Source organism: Lonchura striata, chromosome 1 (assembly GCF_046129695.1).
Source record: "Lonchura striata isolate bLonStr1 chromosome 1, bLonStr1.mat, whole genome shotgun sequence".
Classification (NCBI taxonomy): Eukaryota; Metazoa; Chordata; class Aves; order Passeriformes; family Estrildidae; genus Lonchura; species Lonchura striata.
This window is the reverse complement of record NC_134603.1, coordinates 47069335-47088695: the sequence shown is the minus strand read 5'-3', so window position 1 is coordinate 47088695 and position 19361 is coordinate 47069335. Positions and strand designations below refer to the sequence as shown.

Genomic DNA, 19361 nt, shown 5'->3' with positions numbered 1-19361 from the left:
TACCTAGTGGATTTTCCAATAGTCACTAGGACAGGCTGGAAAAGGAAGTGCGAATTATTCTTGCAATTAACTCTGACTCTGAGGCAGAAAATTTTCATTGTAAAGAGCATTAAATATAACCTGCAGCTATTTGATCTCATGCTCTAATTCTCTCAGCTCTTCTATGCTAAACAAAGGTGGGTGAATCAACAGTCCATGGTTTCATTCCAGGAGAAGAGAATGTGCAAGTCAAATGGAACAATATTGCCTTTTGTATCATTACTGAATAGATGTCCCTGCACACTGCACTGCAGTGATAATCTAAATGAAGAGCTCCATGTATTTTGGAACCTCTGAGACCCCATCACTACTATGTCTATGCTGGGATGTCATTTCTCTCCAGACCCTGCAGGCTTTTCCTTGTGCTCATCCCTATCACACAATGGCTTGATGAGGTGGCAAGCAGCAGGCCTGTATCAGGCGTCAGGTACCTAATCTTGGTTCCACACAGTTGTAGGAAAGCTAACAGTGAAACAGTGAAAAAGAGTTCTATAGATCAGGACTGTTTTCTTGCACCTGTTTCAACAATCCCAACTGTCTCAGTAAAAGAACAAAAACAATCTCTCACAAACAACCCTTCCTTGAATGTAGACACCTTGTCCAAGACTGATCAATTACTACAGGGTACGAGCTTGTTACCAACCAATAGGAGATAGACATGAGAGGGTTTTTAAAACTCTGTATAAAGGGATGTAAAAAATAAAGTTTTAGCTTTTTTTTTGCTCCTTGAAAGAGTATGTCTCATCTCTCTGAAATGAGATCAACAGTGACAGCTTGATATTAGTGAAATAGAAGGAAAATGTCCTATATTTTTCACTGACTCATGGGTGTGGCCTTTTGCTTGGTTGCACACCCGTTGTACTCGCAGCTAATGGCAGGTCACTAGGCTAACAGACCTGCATAAATGTAGAGGGGACAGCAGGCTGAGCTTCTGGCGCTGAATGTGCAGAAAAGAACATCTGAAATCAGTATGCTAGTGGAGCTTATTCTTTTTGGAGATTTAAAAGGAAAAGAAACCCTAAAACCCAACTCAGAAAAAAATGTGTTGCGTTACTCTGTCTCATTTCTATTTCACATCTTTATATTATATCTATCTTCCTCCTGCCATCCATTAGTTTATGGATTCATTCATAAACTTCCATTCCATTCATCCTGCCATAAATTAGTTTAGTGCCCCATAATTTCTAAACCTAAATGTCCAAATTTACTCTTTTCTGTTGACATGAATTGATGAAGAGCTGCTGTGTTTCAGTGGTCTGTGAATAAAATAATTTATATCCTTGCTTACCTCACCAATGTATTTTGGAACTTACAAAGATAATAATATCTGTAGAACACTTGGAAAACCTTACACAAAAGGCACCACAACTATGCAAGGAACAATTGTCAATATTAGTGAATCACTTCAGCCACCAAGGGAAAAGGGGTTTCCATTTTAATACAACAAACAAACCACAGCAGTATTTACTAACACTTTAAAGATAACAACACTTTAAAGATTAACAACACTTTAAAGATAAAGCCACATAGATAAATACTAATAATTATTAAGGTTTCTTTGTGAAAACATTAATTGCATGGTGATAAACAGTATTGCAACTTTAGAGCCCATATACAGGCAGATTAAGCACCTTTGGGTTACAGGGAGCCCAAAACTGAAACCATCCCTCTCTCCAAAGGTTCCAAGATGAAACAAATGCTCCCATAAAGAAAGTTTACATGCCAGAAGTCTCATTTTGGTTGAATAATGTCTTTGCTGGAACTAGATTCATTTTCAGCCTGAATCAGGCAGAGAAAGACTTCAGTGACAGTTCTCCATAGTAGCTCCCCCCAGACAGCCTGTGTGCTGTATCAAGAAGAGACCAACAAATCTCTCAATTTAACCTGTGCTAGCCCCACATTCCAAATGTTGTTCAGAAATAAGAAAAGCCCATTATAGCACAAGATCACTCAAAAAACAAAAAAGGAAAAGAAAAAGGAAAAGAAAAAGGAAAAGAAAAAGGAAAAGAAAAAGGAAAAGAAAAAGAAAAAGAAAAAGAAAAAGAAAAAGAAAAAGAAAAAGAAAAAGAAAAAGAAAAAGAAAAAGAAAAAGAAAAAGAAAAAGAAAAAGAAAAAGAAAAAGAAAAAGAAAAAGAAAAAGAAAAAGAAAAAGAAAAAGAAAAAGAAAAAGAAAAAGAAAAAGAAAAAGAAAAAGAAAAAGAAAAAGAAAAAGAAAAAGAAAAAGAAAAAAGAAAGAAAAAGAAAAAGAAAGAAAAAAAAAAGAAAAAGAAAACCTGGTAGCTGCATCCTCTCAGGTCAGCAGATGCTCTGTATGGGACACAGGGACCCAGGTGTTCTTCACATGTTTCAAAAGATCCCCAGCTGCAGTGACCATTCATAGGGGCAGCTGGACACAGGACTTGGAAAGTCCTACTCTAAATGGTGAGAAGCAGACATGCATCTTCCCATGAACAGGCATAGTTGAAGAAACTCTTTGCTGAGTAACTGCTCCCTTTGGGATGAGACAGCTCTCCCAAGAAAATACACCTGGCAGAAAGGAAGGGCCACCTGTAAATACCAAGTACCTGTGTTTGTTGCCACAGCTTCCTTACTTCAGCTGTGGCAGGATCACTGTTGGCTTGCCTTGTCCTCTCTCCTATGCTCTGCTATCAGGAGAAAATAGAACACCCTCACCAAAAATGGATGCTTCCACATTTTTCAGCAGGACTGTATGATTATTACAGGCTTTGTGATATTAATAGTATTTATTGCATAGCTAGACCTTCTCATGATTATTCACTTCCTTTACAAATATGAAAGGGCTTTTCACCTTGAGAGTGTGATTGTTGCCAGTTGTTGATCTGTAGAGAATTTAGGATGAAAGTTCAGTATTGAGGCCAGGCTGCCCAGAGTCCCTCTACTGTTCTCCAAAATAGTATGCTCATCTTCAGCCCACTGGAGGCTTCAAATATACCTGTCTTCTCCAGTGTTGTTTGTTAAAGAAGTTAAAGTGCAGTCCCTTGTAATGCTGTGCAATTTAAGATCCCAATAAGGCTCTTGAGATTTTTGCATGCTCAGTATTTTTTAGTCTTTTGCAGAACTTAACCCTGGATACAGTCATCCTTTAAGCATCTTGGGTAATTCTTTGGTTCTGTACCAGTTCATCTGCAAGTTTCTATTAGGCACAACATTATTTTAATTTAAAAATACAGCAGCATAAATTACTAAACAGATAAATTTTTCTTATTACATTGTTGGAAAACTTAAAGCTTTCCTTTTAATGCAGAATAGAAATTGAATAGGAATTCCAGCATGCAAGAAAAGGTACACCTGGCTCTATTCTCTTCACCAGAACACTGACTTCTTATCTTACTCACAAAAAGAATCACTTTATAATTTGATAATTCATATAGCTAATTTGCAATACATAAACTACATTCGTGTTAGCTCACTTACAGATTTCCTTTTAACTCACCGAAACAAAAATGCAGCAGTTCAGCTGAAACATAGGCAGACATTTCTTAAGAAATAATTATTTTGTGTCCTTACAATCTTCCTTGTCTTCAACTTGTAAAGCAATTCAATAATTTGCCAAGGGTAGAAAGTGGTTGAAGTGGGATTTATGTACTGAACTAACTTTTTACCTCAATTTGCTCTAATGTTTTTGTGGCTAACAGGACATGGCATATACTGTTTATACTGCAGAAATTATTGGGTTTTAATGGGGTGTCTTAGAGCAACGTGGTTGAAACATAACTCCTCACAAGCTGCCTGCAATTTGCGCTGCCTTCCCCACACAGGCACTAGTAGCATGTCTAAGTGTCTTAACCACAATAAAGGCCAAAACTGCTGTTCAGACTTCATTTTTCATGTCTGCAATAATTAGTGGGCCTGTTCAGGTATGGCAACGTGTAACCCTCTCACCAACTGTTGAAACACCTGTACACTGTGCACTTCTCCCTTAACTTCTGCCACAGACCTGGGGAATGAGTGCATTGCATAGTAGCTATGTGTACTAAGCCATAGTGTCATGTATCTGACTGCACAACATATAAATACCACTTTGTGTAGCATCCGTGCGGTTTGTTATGCCTGACAGCTGAGCTTCTGATGTACTTGCACCTGTGGAAAAATGCCCTTTTGGGCATGGCTGGTTTGCTCAGCAACCAGTCTTCCTCTACCCACAAAAATGCACACAGGGTTGGGGAAGGATCCCCATAAGCTGCGTAGGCATGCAAAATAAACTGCTCCGCTGTGTTTCTGTTGCTGGACAGATTGGCAGATCAAGACACTGCAATTGAGAGGACTTCCCCTTGCTTTTTGTTTGGTTGGTTGCTTTTGGCATCACTTGTAATACTCTTGATCGTTTATGTAGATCTTCATGTAGTAGCAAAAATGTTACCTCAGCCCTGGGCTGACAGGAGAACTTTTGCTGTTGTGACGGCTCAGGCAGCATCTCACCTCTGATCTCATGTGGCACTTGGAAGTGGAGAGGAATGGTCACTGTCAGCAGAGGGAGGGCAGGGGCATCATGGGGCTGCTCCGTGGCCAGCTGAATCCAAACAGCTGCAAGGTCTGGGTATCCCTCTGGCACAAGGGCCGAGTGCTCCCTACCCACGCTGTCACAGGTGTGGCCGTGACAGAGTGGGGTGTGTGTCTGAAGCTGCAGGGGTGCTTGCCTGTGCCGGGATGCGTGGGGAGCAAACGTCGGTGCTGGGATCGGTGGGATCCTGGAGGACAGGCAGGGCTGCGGTGCAGAGGCAGCTCCTGGGCCACCCCCTGCTCTCGTCGCGGTCCCGCGTTCAGCCGTGCCAGGCAGAGGCCCCAGCCCATGGTGACCCCGTGGCAAGGGCCTGGTGCGCTCAGGGTGCGTGTACTGGGCAGGCTAATCGGTTCTGCAAACTGTTCCAACCTAGGATTACTGTCATGCTACTTGTGGTCAGGGTACTTCTCTGTCAAACTGCATCTGCCATAGGGCTGCATTAGCTTTTCCTTTGCTTTTCCTTTGCACGGAGCAGTCGGAGGATGCGTTCATTTTTTGTTAGTTCTGCTGGCAATTCATTTGCCTGGAACAAAGAAAACCCTTGAGGTTAGAAATGAACGAGTATTTCCCAATCATGGTTGAAAGCATTACACTCTAGAGAAGATCATATTGATCATTATAATGACATGGGTTTTTTCTAGTGTTGTCTTCACCACTGTTGAAGATATCTTAGGAAAACATCCTTCAGTGTTCAAATCTCATTTAAGTCTTCAAGACATCCCAGAATGGAATCTGAGTGACAGCTTATTTTGTGCTGATTATCCAGGCTAAATGCTTCTGCCACAGAAGTAAAGGATAGCATAGCTGCTGATTTTTCGGGGGAAATGAGGCAGGTCCTTGTGTACTAATGTCCATAAAATTCCAAGGGATGACTTAAAATTGTGTTATGCTGTAAGGTTGGTAATAGAACATGAGTTTGTTATTGGTCTTTTTATTTATTGGATACAATTTTGGTAACACAAAGTATTTATGATGAAGCTGCTTCTGAAAATCAGTAATTCTGTCATGCCAAGTGGCATGTTGTTTACAAAAATTAAAAAAAAAAATCAGTAGGAGAGGTTTCAGCCACACTTTCTTCTACTGCACACCCTGCTGCTGCAGATCATTACCAGTAGCAGAAAAATCTTGTACATTTTCAGGCTATAGTATAAACCCAAAATGTCTATTAACAGAGACTACTGTGTGAGTGGCATTAACTGTGCTGCCATCAAGTGTAATGATGCAGAAATTAAGAGCCACAGATTTTATGTTAAATGACAAAAATATCTACAACATATGTGCTGGATTACTTGTTTTACAAACTTTCACTCACCCAGAAGTCAGTTCTAGACCATTCATTTGCAGCTTAACAAACCCATATCAAACCCTAGCAGCAAATACTTCAGAAACATATCAGAAGAAGACATATTCACAGAAATTATGAAACATGTAATGTTAAAATACTTCATGGGATAAAACTGTGGTAAATTTTCTATGGAAAAATTGCTGTTATCAAAAGAATGCAAAACTAATTCAAAAAATGAATAGATGTATGTAAGATATATAGGAAAAGTGCATGTAATTTGGGATTTTTTTTTTTTTTTTTTTTTTTTTTTTGGTACTGGCAATGTCCTGAATTCTACACAGAAACATGGGTTGCCCCCACCTCGATGGCACACATGGCTCTACCACTGAGCACTCCCTCTGTGCTCCTCACCTGGGAGGATGGTGAGCCAGGACCTACCTTGTTCCTCAGACATGGATCCGCTCCTGCCTCAAGGAGCAGCGCCACTGTCCTCACATTGCCACTCAGGACGGCTGCATGGAGAGCAGAGGTCCCATTCTAGGAAATGCCAGTGCAGGTGTTTATACCATGTATGGGAAGAAAAGCAAAAGGCAGTGAAACACAAACGCTTGCAAAGAACAGACCTACGAGTGAGAAAGAAGTAACATGGGAAAGATTAGGTCATCAAAGGCATAGGGTCTGATTTAGGGTGCTGGCAGCCTGGTGGGATGTGAAGGAGGTGATTTTAAATGCTTTAACAAAAATTAAGAGAGTCAAGTTCACTTTACCACAAGTTCACTTTACCAGAGCAGTACTTCCTTTTAATAAACATCTTTGGGAATAGATCAGAGGTGACACGAACACAGTACGTGTTTCTGCCTGGCAAAATCAGTCATTAACAAGTGAAACAGAAGCACAAGCAGTAATGGAAGCCATCTGTGCATTTTATCTTCTCTCTCTGATGATTAATGGTCTCAGTGTCAGGCAGCTGATAGGTGGGGAGATTTTATGGCTGGCCTTTTTTTTTGTTTGTTGTTGCAAACTGACAGTTCAAATATGTGTGGAAGCTATTTCATACTCAAAATTAATAACTAAGTTGATATCACCTACATTTTCAAGTACATTAAGTTTGCCAATCATTTGCATGCACAGAGGCCATCAAAGTATGTGATTTATGGACACATAAAATTAGGTCAGCCATTAAAAAGCAGCTCCCAAAAAGCTGTTATTTTTCAAGTCACATCTCAGAGGAAAACAAAATCAAGTGGAGAATCTTCTCACAACAGATCTTTTACACTATTTTGCTAAATGTGATAGAAGGCTGGGTATAATGTTAAAACTGAACAGTCATAAGAGTAATCTACTTACAGTAGAAATGAAATCAAGTGACAAGAATCAGAATTTCTTCTATGACACAATGTGCTTCTTCATTCCAAGAATTAAATTCACAGGTTTTTTGAAAAGATTTGTAAGTGGCATTAAGGCTAAAAAAAATAATTTTCAGATTTTTCATCAGACCCTTTGTCTTCTTGTTTTCTGCCTTAAAAACCTCTGTGTTTCACTACTAACCTTTAGCAGGCCAAGTGTAGGAGAGAACTTCAGCAACTCTTCTATCACATTGTTGTAGCCTTTAATGGCAGCCTTCAATAAAGCAGTGGTACCATCCTTTAAAAAAAGAGGAATGTCATAAATGCCTTGCTTGCATTCCCCTTGCAGGGGAAGCTTGACGGGAAGAAAAAGCTGGAGGGAAAGGCCAGCTCTCCCCATGCATCTGAGAGTCTCCCCTACTCATCACCTTTTAAGGGGTACCTCCACAGCATGTGCTGCTGGTTTTAGGCTACATGGAGGATTGTTCCTCTGGCAGGCAAAAACTTCGGGATAAAATGAACTAGTGAGACCATATACCATCTCTGTCTCTCTACTATGTGGACATTTCCATTCCCTTATTCCAGAAGGTCCCTCCAGGAAGCTGTCCCAGACATAATGGAAAAAAGAAAACCCGTGGTGGGACTGTGCAACATGACAAACAGGACTGACTCTGGAGGCACCAAGCCTCCATCCAGGCAGACTTACAGCCCCCCAGGTGAAGCATTAAGCTGCAGCACAGAGCGCAGGAGGAAGCGCTACTCACATCCCGGGCGGCGTCGCGCTCGGCTCCCCGGAGCAGCATCACTCGCACCACTTCGCTGTGACCCATCTGTGAGGCAATCCACAAGGGAGCTGTCCCGTCCTGCAAACAAAATATGACTGCTGATGCCTTCACTTCAGTGCCCTCTGATATTTTACTGCCCAAGCCTACTGGAATTGATGTACTTCAATTACTCAATCAGATCCTACAGGGAGACAAACGCAAAGCTGTGTCTAAACCCATGTGGTAGGTTGGTGTATTCAGTTAGGACTGCTTCAGTTTGCGGAGTAGAGCCCCCTTTACTGCCTTCTCTTGTATAGTTTGCCAGAAATGTGCACTGCTCTGTGAAATTGAAGCCCAGTAAGGCACCCATCATGCCTAAAATACACAGGGAAGTTTGAAACATAAGGGCTAAAGGTGTCCTGTGTACTTTAAACTCTAGGTGATTAGACGGGACAGAGGATACAGACAAACCTCATCATGCACAGGGAGATTCTGCAGCTGGGTGCCTGTCCATGGGGAGTAAAAGTTGTTTACGGAAGCTAGGGAGCAATGCAAGGTGATCACCAACTTTCAGTATTTAATTACAATGTCCACCCTCAGAAAATTGGGTAAAAACATCCTGCCTTACAGTGAAGCTAAGTATTTCACAAATTTTATCTTCAAAACAAGGCAATTATCAAGGAATCCAGCATGAAAAACTCTGCTTTGGAAAAGTCCTATGCAATCATTATTTGAACACAAAATCTCAGAAAATGCACATTCAGAGTAAGCTAAACTTTGCGATGGATTTGCCTCCCAAAGGCAAAAGTGAATTGAAACACTAGAATTATTTCACACTGCAAGCAGAATTTAGTTTTTCGTTCTAAATGGCCTGATTCTCCAGACTGTGGGGGAACTCCAGCAGTTATGTGGTACCAAACTGATTCATGAGCCTTTAAAAAAGGCTTTGCCCGTATGGACTTTAATGCAGAAGTGAGGCCCCACAAAGCAGGGTGCCTGCTTCTGCTTTTAGGGCTTGCCAGCTCCCCTCACCACTCGCTGCAGCCTGTAGACTTGGCTTGAAAGAGGAAGACAAACTAAACTGAGACTTCAAAAACAGCCTTAATGAGAAGATTAATGAGAAATCAACTTTTTACATTAAATAAGATATTGCCACTTTGATCAAAGAAATAGTCTTGCTTCCCAGTGCCACCTGAAGATTCCTATGCCATGAACCCAGAAAACTGTTGTCGAATCAGTTCTCTGCTTTCCATGGACTAGTGAATTAATCCTTTGAAAGAAACAGAAAAGTTATTTCTTCCATTGATATAATAATCTGGGCTTCCCTTTTTCTGATTCTGAGAAGGAACAAATGCACATCCTGAGATCTTCAGTATTCTCTAACAGTAAGGAAGATGATCTTTGCCCACCCTTGTATAATTTCTCTATATATTAACTCACAGAAATTAGTGACTGAACTCACTCTGGTATATAACCTGTTAATATGAGTGTTCTTTGTGTTTAAAAAATAAAAAAGGCTGTATTGTATACAGAGTATGTGATGTTAGTTTGATGGCAAAAACTGTCCATCTCCAATTTATTTATTTTAGTGTTTTCCCCACCAGAAGCTGACACTTCATATTTTTCTAATCTCCATCCACCAGAGGGCTCTAGAAAATAGCAATAGGTACATTGAAAAAGCTGTAAAACTTGGAAAATATCTGAGAGCAGCCTGCATAATTTAATCTGCGTGAAGAACCAGTGCTGTGCAAATCCACACTTGTATTTACACAAGCAATGAAAACACAAGCTCAGCATAGGAAATAAAGCAGCTTTTGTTTACTCACAGTGAAGTTTGTAGGAACAACCCCTATTTTCAGGTATAAATGAAAAGGAGCAAAAGGAAATGCAAATGTTGGATAATATCACTGCTACCATTAATTGTCATTAATAGTATTACTGTCAGACATTATCCTCAGCATCTCAGCTATAGGATAGACACAAAAGTACATTATGAGGAAGAGTAGCTGCATTGAAGGACTTAGCCTGAAGAGAAGAAAGATAGTGAAGGTAATGATGGACTCACATTGACTATAGTCAGCTTCTTTCTCTTTAGCAAACAGTATGTAACACTCGGGTTTATGCAAATATCTGTGATATTTATATCGAGTATATGAGCTTTCTCTCCATTTATAAATTAGTGAATGACACAAAGCAGATACTACATTTTTCTAAGAGGTCACATGTGACTTAATGTGTAAACAGATATTAGGGCTTGGAGATGAGTCAGAAAGAAAGTGAGAACAGGGAAAGATGCAGTTCAAAAGCTACTTTCTTTTCCTTGTCCCTCTGCTCACCTAGTAGACAGCAGATCACTACATTCCTAGAATAATTTTAGATATCCCATGTGTTTGTAAGGTGTTATTTTTTCCACATTTGGTTACAAGCTAGTATATATGGACAATGTTTTATTATATCCATCAGCCAGATGTTCCAAATAAACTCTGACTGAAATAATTAATTTATTAGATATTAGATAGATATTAACTGATAGATATTGACTAATAGATATAGATGTTAACTAATAGATATATAGCTGTATGTATATATATTAACTAATAGATATGTAACTATAGATATAGATATTAACTAATGACTTCATCTTGCAGCTTTGAAGCTCAACTTTTGCTTATGGCTTGAAATTTTAGAAAAGGCCAGATTGGGGTGGGAGGTGAAAGACCCTTCAAATTTCCAGTAAGTATTTCTAGGGGCAGACAACCCCTACTCTCAGGCTACTCAGTGTCATATCCTCCACTGCTCTGCCCATTAGTCCACTTGCACTGCTACAAGTTATTTGCCAATTCTTGCTTGCTGAAGTGTACCCTATAAAGATTTACAGGCTTACATGTATGCATAATTGCATATCAAGTGCTAAGAAAAAAGTCATTAATTTTCAGGTCATTTTGAATCTGCTTAGCCAGGCAGAATAAAGCCTGTTGGGACACAGATTGCCAAAACAGCATTGGCAAAGAATCTTACAGCTTTGTTTTGTAAGTTGAAGAAGCATAGAAATATCTCCTGTAGCAGGCTTCAGACATTGCCCCCAGCTCTGTCTAGACAAAAAGATGACAAAAGAATTCCTGCCCAGCTCCTCAATTTTGGCAAGAGCAGAAGGCAATTACAACCCAAGAGAAAGGACATTGTCAGGGAGAAAACTTTCCAGGAAGCTTCACTATTTGGTCTTGTGTGAGCTGAAGGGCTTGCATGTGGACAGCCAGGACCATCCAAAATGCTCTGCGGTGTCAGAAATACCCCTATGGGACAGGACGTGGGACACCAGACTGAGGGGAACTGGTACCCACCACAGGAGGAGACATAGAAGGCAGACACATGTGTGCAGGTCCATGGATTTAGCCACCAAATTCCCAAGGCAGAGAGGAAAACTTGGACATCATGAGGAAAGAGAAGATGAACTCACACCTGGCACTCTGCAGGCCTGTATTTGAGGTAACATTGCCTGGAAAAGTTTTTTACCACAGTGAGAGCAATGTAGCTCGTAAATGAGAGTGAGAGTTGTCTGGCATAGACATCGCCCCTTCTAGAGATACATTCCTCATGACCAACACACCCCCTTCTAACAAAGTACAAATCCATTTGTTAGTAAGAAAGAGACTGAAGCTCATCCAACCATTACTTGACTAATTAAACAGTAAAAATGTTCCATTTGTTGAGGAAATGTTTCAGATTACAGTGGACTCAAATACAAATGCCATGCACTTATCCAGGCATAATCTTAGCAGGGATCGGAGGTACCCTCAAGCAAAGAAGGTCTGTCCTGCTGGAGATGAAACAGAAGAGCCAGGAGGAACATTCACACAGACACAAATCTTTGCCTCAACTAAGATTTAAAATTGCCTCGTGAAACATTGTGTTGTAGAAATTGGATTAGAGAGCTAAAGAAATAATGTCAGAAAGAATTAGCTGCATTATAACTACAGATAGCAGAATGCAGTTTTAATGGCAACAGGGTCAGACAGATGTAAAGTTCCCCAACCCTATTTTGACTTACTCAAAAAGCATTAATGCATACCTTGGTCTCTCCTTTTACATTGAAACTTTAGACTTAATTAACAGCTTCTAACATTTCTTAAGCTTTTTCTAGGGACACAGTGTGGAGGCAACCTAGGAGCAGCTAATGCATCAATCCAAAGGGTAGCTGCCAGCACAGTTCTGGTGCTCAGAGGTGGAGCTAGGGGCAGCAGGAAAACTGTTTCAGTTAAGGCCCTTAAAATAGTAATCCTCTTTCCACAGCTAGGAGTGTACACAGAGCAGAAGCATATAGATCAATGTCTGTTGCCAGGCTATGATTTGTCAGGCTATTGGTGCAGATGAAAGGAAATACTGAAAATACTTGGCAGAGCTTGTCTCATGCCACGTTGTCCACTGTTATTAGAGTTTTCACACTCATTTGCTTTTGCCTGCTGCTTTTTCACTTGCTGCAGTCAGCCACCTGGCTGACATGCATGATTAATTACAAGGAAAAGACCTTATCCCATCAATTTCAAATGTGCAGTGAAGACCCAGGACAGACACCTTGCCTGCAGGGTTTCAGCAGACTACAGGCAAGGATCTCTCAAAGCAGGTAGAGATTCCTGAGAAGCTCTGTCTCTAACCAGACATTTCTACATGCTGGGTGTAAAGCTAGTTGTGCAACTCCACCTCTGGCTGCTTAGGCACGGATTTTAGCATCAAGAAACAGCTAAATAATTAAGAAACCCTTTTATTTGAAAAGCAAGAGAGCTTTCATACATGTCTCTGTATACCACCTATGCTTACCTATCCCGCAGTTAGTTTAAAATCTAGAAAGCCCCTTGCACCCTTACCTAACTCCAGCATCCAGTGATGCACAGTGGATCCAGCCCCTGACCCCCCAGCAGGGATCTCTTAACCAGCCACAAATCTAGCTCACACTTCCCATTTAATGATCAAACAGCAGCCCTACTGCTTGCAGAGGAGCTATTTTCATGCTTACAGCTGCCACTGGTTGTATGTGCTTGCAACATCAGGCCCACTAGAGTAACTAGATGGAAATGGGGAGAAAAGATTTCTATATGTACCAAAAACTTAGAGAGATGAAGGCAACACTCATGCTTGAATTTCAGAGTGTACAGGATTAATGCAAAGTAAAACAAGCAAATAAACAAAAGTTAAACTAAAAATAAAAGCATTTGTCAAAGATAAACTTTGACGCCAAAGCCATGCCTGAAGGTCTGGGGATTTCAAATTTAGTACTACATCCTCCTAGAGCGCTCAGATTTTCAAAAGCTTTTAAAACAATTTTCACAAGAACTCAGGGATGTTGTAGGCTGTGTAGACCTTCAAAAGTACTATACAACACAAACAGATTGATAGTTGCAAGAGGTGGTGCAAGGCCCTTACAGCAACATTCCATACAGCTAGAGGGTTTTATCTTGATTTAGTTTGGTGCTTGACCCAAACATGCATGTGGTTCAAACCCATTTAAAGGAGTACTCAGTGGTCTGATCTGCTCTAGAATCATAGCATCATTTAGGCTGGAAAAGACCTCTGAGTCCAGCTGCCAAGTCCACCACCAAACCATGTGCCCAAGTGCCCCATCTACACTGTCTTTTAAAAACCTCCAGGGATGGTGGTTCATAGGGTATAATGTGTAGATGTGGAGCAGAGCTTTCAGTTTCAATTCTTTCAGAAATGACTGAGATACTGACTTCAAAGTCATGTTACCAATCTGAACTAAAACACAGAATGTTGACACAGCATATAGATCTTTCATTGGAAGACACATAAACTGTTTTCCAATGAAACACCTATACAGGAACCCAATACCTGGAGAAAATTCCAGTGTTAATTTTCATAACTACAAAATTAGAACCCAGCTCTGCTCTGAAGTGTTGATCATACCTGTCGTGGCTGGTTAACCTTTGCTCCTGAGGAAAGCAGCAATCGGATGACATCCAGATATCCTCCTTGTGCTGCCAGGAAAATTGCAGAAGCTCCATCCTAAGAACAAACACATCAGTCTTACACTGCGTTGAAGCAATGCCATTTTTCCACACAAAAACAAATCAAATTAAGTTCTCAGCCTTCTGTCATTATGCTTTGTAACAGCAGATATACAGCCATGCTCAAGAAATAACTACCAAAATACACAGTCTAGTTCATAATAAACTGTGGCAAGATTTTCATTCAGTATGCACAAATAGTGGCTCATATATTAAATCCAACATTAAATCCTGTGTCTGGAATACTAAGAGTCTAGTTCTTTGAGGCATTAAGCTACATAACTAGAAATGAACTCCTGTACAGCAATAGAGGTTCATTTAGCTTTTATATGCTCATGCATAGTGTTCTGCTACATGGATACATGGTGGAGCCATGTCAGGTATTTTGCAAGACTGCAAACCCCACCACTGAAGGCTGCCCTTGAGGCTGAAGGAGTATGGCCCTGTGCCATACTACTGTGCCACCCCAGAAACCACCATACTTCTGCTCTGGCACATCTTGTAGAAGAGCCTTCACCTGTAATATGGTAATCTAAAAGTACTTTGTAGCCATATCAGAAACCAGAATTTTCCTGCAAAAAGCTTGTGAAAGAATAAATTGTGAACAAATACAGGGTTTTGTTTTTCTTTGATATGTCTTTCATGCGCAGATGTTCTCAGAATTTTACTTCAGAGAAACCCCTTCCATAGGAAAAAAAAATTAAGTCATATTTCATTAAGTATTTTTGATGGAACAATTTCAAACAACATTATAATCCATCTAACCAACTATAAGTAGAAATCTGTACTGAGGGTGGGACAGGTATTTACCCATCCTACATCCACAGCACCAAGCACAGGATATGCTAGAACAAGTCTTCCCAGGAGGTGAGAATCTTTTAATTTAAATAGAGACAGGAATTAACCCCTTTACCACATCTCAGATGTGCAAATACACCTCTCATGCCAACTCAGGCATGTGCTTATCACAAAATACAGGGCATTTTAGTGAAAACCTGATGTTGACCTTGTTGGCATATCACTATGTTGGGATGAAATGCTGTTGTCTGCAGAGAGAATGTGCACAGCTACTCCTCTAGCTGAAAAACTCAGCACAAACTTTGTGAAACATGAGCTGAATAGCCCCAGGGACTGATTTTAGGATGTTTGACATAGATTTCAGGACAAATGTCCTGGTAAACACAAGAGGTGTCTGCTGGAACTATTAATGCCTGTCCCTGGGCCCTCTGATGGGCTGTTTTCGCTGGTTGCTGTGTGAGTAGATGAAAAAAAATCTGGCCATACCAGAGCCTTTGCAGGCTTCCTCCAGATGCAGAGAACACTTCAATTTAGAAAATAAACAAGGTTGTGTAATATTAAAAAAATGCTCTCTTTATTGTAGGATCAATCAAGATGGAGAACCTTGCATTCACTGATACTTATTTGATTTGAATGGGTGCTGTAATGAGTGTGCTGTTGTGAGGCTATCATGCATTTCTGCAAGAAATACTATTTAGCTAGAGTATTCTTTTGTCTCTTGTTCTCCTGACTCCTCACATGAGTCAATTTAAGATTAAAACATTGATCTTGATGGTTTTGGGAGGAGTATCCAAATGTATGCTCAAAATCCCTCCCATTTAGCTGAGAGTGAAACTGCCATCCAGATACCACTTGACAAATGCAGCTTGGCAATATAAAGAGCTAGACAACATTTTTTTTTTCAAGATATTGTATTCTTATTTTATTACAGAATTCTTTCTGACTGGCTTTGCCCAATATCTGTGAGCAATAAAAGTACCTTTTAAAGTCCAATTGCAAATATTGCTCATTTCCAGAAGAGACAACAAGGAAGTTATTTTATTGCCTTGACCTCTGGGTAAGAGTCTGCAGGTGTGGCAGCATAGCTATTTTTAAACTGAGTGGCAGCCCCTGGGATTACCCTGCAGAGGGATGAATCACTGCCCTCAGATCAGAAAGACAATTTGCACAACAGTAAGGGTGGAACAACCTTATTTATAAATGAGGGGTGAGGCAATACTGAGGTGGGGATCCCCCTGTGACCACTTCTGCAGTCACCACTTCTGCAGCTCCCCTACAAGCCAGTAGGAAGTGCAACAGCATCCTGCAGATCCAAAGCCAATGGAAACAGATGAAAAAACTCACATATATTGGAGAAACAACTTCTTCTTTGTCAGTCTTGATGCCCTGGGGTAGGAAAGAGTGGGGTGGGAAGCAGAGGCAAAATCTGCTACTCATTTCTTTTGAATGCTGAAAAGCTCAACTTATCTGTGTCTCTGTTGGAGTAAATTAAATCCAGAGCTTCATTGGTTCAATCCAGCTTTCAGAAAAGTCAACTAAACAACATCAGTTCAGCCATTTTAACCTTACTTTTCCCAAAACACTAGCAAACTGGAGATTCACAAATATCAAATAATATAATTATAATTGATATTTTTAAAAAAACTGCTTTGAAGTAATTTAAAGATTTTAATTTTTGCCATTCTTTCTGGCAGAAAAATAATGTACTTCAGAGGCTCTAGAGCTATTCACTCTTCTGCAAATCATGGTAGAGCATGGCATGCTCTTTTGTCCAAGGCTAATGGGTAGCACAACTCTGTTCCAGATTTGGTACATATCCTCCAAACAGATTATGAAACAAAAGGTAGCCAAGGAACCTCTTCTGATTTTGTGTTACTTCTCTCATCATCATGAAAAGCAGACAGTTAACAAACTCCACATCTTAGAGGAACAGAGTACTATAAAACTGCAGTGTTTGGCAAATGCCTGTCAGTGCTGGAGCCAGGGTGTCTGCTGTTGTCCAAGCAACAGCACATTTGTTCCACCACCACCATTGTCAATATTGTGTGCATCAAATAACTCACATAGAGTTGATCATGAATGTTGGCGCCGTGCTTCAGCAGAGTTTCCACTACTTTTGCATGCCCATACTGACAGGCAGCCAGGAGAGCTGTGCCTCCATCCTGTGGAAACAAAAAAGAATGGGTACAGTCAGGTCAGAGGTCTGGTGTTGGGCTGAACTTCAGCATAAAACACGAGTCAAACTTTAAGACTTTTCAGAATTTGGCTCACAGCAGTTCCGTAAGAGTAGCTACTGAATATTTCATAACTTTAATGCCAAGTGTTGACATACAAATCTTTCAACTTGGCTCAGTCGCTATATAAATTTTTCTCCTGAGTTTTAGGGAGGGAAAGGAATGAAGAAAATTCTGTTTTTCATTCCTCATTTTCTGCCTTGCCATTAGAAGCTTTACTCCTTTCACACCTTCAAGCTCCTCCACATCTCTTCCTTTTACAGCCAAATTCATCATGTCTGCCAAACTTTTCCACCGATGGAAGGATAGCACACCTTTCCACTTCTCCAGTGTCTATGGCTCTTCTTTGGCCAGAACCTTGTGCCCTGTTTTGTCCTGCCTCTCATCAGTGGATTGTTGGCCTGAAGCTGAGCAGAGAGGAAGCATTCTAAAGTGTGCTGACTGTGGAAGTGTGAGTCTGACCAAGGCACAGCCACCAGTGAAAATGCCATTACTGCTGCTTGAGAAGCGATCCCTGCAGGGAGGATCAATCCCAGGCACTTGGAGTTGCTGCATACCACCACTAAAGGGAGACCTAGGCACATGCCTCAATCCTGTTTGTAGAAACACTCCCTTGGGAGCCAGCTGAGAAGGGAACACCTCAGTGTCACTGGTGATTGACTCCAAACCAGCTCAAACAACTGAGACAGTAGACTTGGGTCTTGCCATCGTAAATGTGCTGTGCTCCACTCAGAAATTATCAGTATTTCAGACATAGCTATGGAGAGGAAGTTCTTATCATCTGCCTGGGATGGCACCATGCCATTGTGCAAGGATGATGCACACCCCAAAATGTCCCCACCACAGGTCTTCTCTCTCCTTCCCTCCCTTCTCCCAGTCTCAAGCCTCTCCTCCACAAAATAAACTATCTAAAGTATTTCATGTAAATGGTTTCTAGAGCTGTTATTAATGTGGATACAAGACTGTGCTTTGGCAGTCTCTTGTTCTCTGAAATAACTCCAAGGTTGTCTGAAATTTTCCACACAGATATCCACAAAAGAAATTGCAGCTTGAGTGACCAAACGGATCTCTTATAACAAGAAGCGCCAATCAAATTTATTAATCAATGGTGCAATTTCATGGCTGTAATAGCCTGGTGAAAATTCAAGCTCTGACATGACTGAACTAACCCACAGGCACTGTTTATAGCTAACCTCAAAACCTCATATTCACCCTTCCTGCCACAACATTGAAAAGAAAAGAAGGCTTGGGTGTCAGCTAAGCCAGAGATGTGAGGCTGTTGTGTGACAGTCTAAGAATTGACTATTAATTCTGGATTATTTGACTAAGTACAGTGTGTAATCAGATCAGTAAAGTTTCTCTTCTGAGAAATTAGACTTTCTTGCCAAATTAAACTACCATAACTTAATGAGAACTGTGGGAACAAAACACAAAAGCAATCACAATTGTTCTTGGATTAAAAAACACCTTATACACACTTAAAAGACAATGGAAAAGCTAATAGCTTCATGAAATCTATTTCCTCTCCCCAACCAAGTGAAAGCTACTTTGCTCAAGGGGGTGATTTACTGGATCAAAGGGCTATAAACAAAACAAAACAAAACAAAGCAAAACAAAACAAAACAAAACAGCCAGAGAAATTTTTGAAGACTTTTTCCCTGAACGATGTTGAGAGAGAAAAGTTAGTGAATTAAGAAGAGAAACTGTGCTATCCAGACAGAAGGTCCTCTGTGGAGAGGCAGGGAAAGAAAAGCTTTAGGAAGCTTAAAAATATTAAAGTTCCCTGTATGGAGGGTAAATAGACATGCTCAGTTGGTTGCATATGGAAAAAGTTTGTTTGTTGCTTTATGGTCTGGCTTTTGTTTTCTAAAATTATTGTGTAAGGAACCAAGTGACAGGTTCCAAATAAAAGGCATGCCTGCAAAGCTAACCACAGCTGGCACAGCAGAGCTGAAGCCCAACACTTGGAATCCCACTGTGTGATCCCACCTTGGGAGATGTGACAGCTTGGGGTTTAAGAATGGCAACAACTCTCCCAAGATATGTCTAATTAATTCAAAAAGAGGTTCCTGACCAAGTGTTTGGGTCAACCCAGTGAACAGTTAGTGAACAGTTTTAGACAGATATTTATTTTTTTTTTTGAAAGTGTAACACAATTCCAAAATACTCCATTTGGATCTTTCAGACTAAAGAGACCAAGTTTTCCTAGGTCAGTCTGATCAGAGTCCAAGGGTTAGAAGAGGATCTTTGGATGGCCCCTAGTTTCATCTGCCCACTCTGAATCAAATATTTACTGCTGCAGAGAGAAGTGGGTAACAATTCCCGGGCTCAAAGATCTGGTCCCTGATCAAAA

At 40.5% G+C, this 19361-nt stretch overlaps 1 protein-coding gene across 3 annotated transcripts in view; it reads right to left on the bottom strand.

Annotated features, from left to right (window-relative positions):
• Positions 1-2665: 2665 nt before the first annotated feature.
• ANKRD29 (ankyrin repeat domain 29) overlaps positions 2666-19361 on the bottom strand; it is a 29851-nt gene continuing 13155 nt past the window's right edge. For all 3 annotated transcript variants that reach the window (XM_021551525.3, XM_021551523.3, XM_021551524.3), the window contains 6 exons: positions 16838-16936; positions 13876-13974; positions 7957-8055; positions 7395-7490; positions 6285-6383; positions 2666-5084 (listed from right to left, as the gene is read on the bottom strand). In XM_021551525.3, coding sequence (XP_021407200.1) covers positions 5001-5084; positions 6285-6383; positions 7395-7490; positions 7957-8055; positions 13876-13974; positions 16838-16936 — 576 coding nt within the window. In that variant the 3' untranslated portion in view covers positions 2666-5000. The remainder of the gene's footprint in view (positions 5085-6284; positions 6384-7394; positions 7491-7956; positions 8056-13875; positions 13975-16837; positions 16937-19361) is intronic.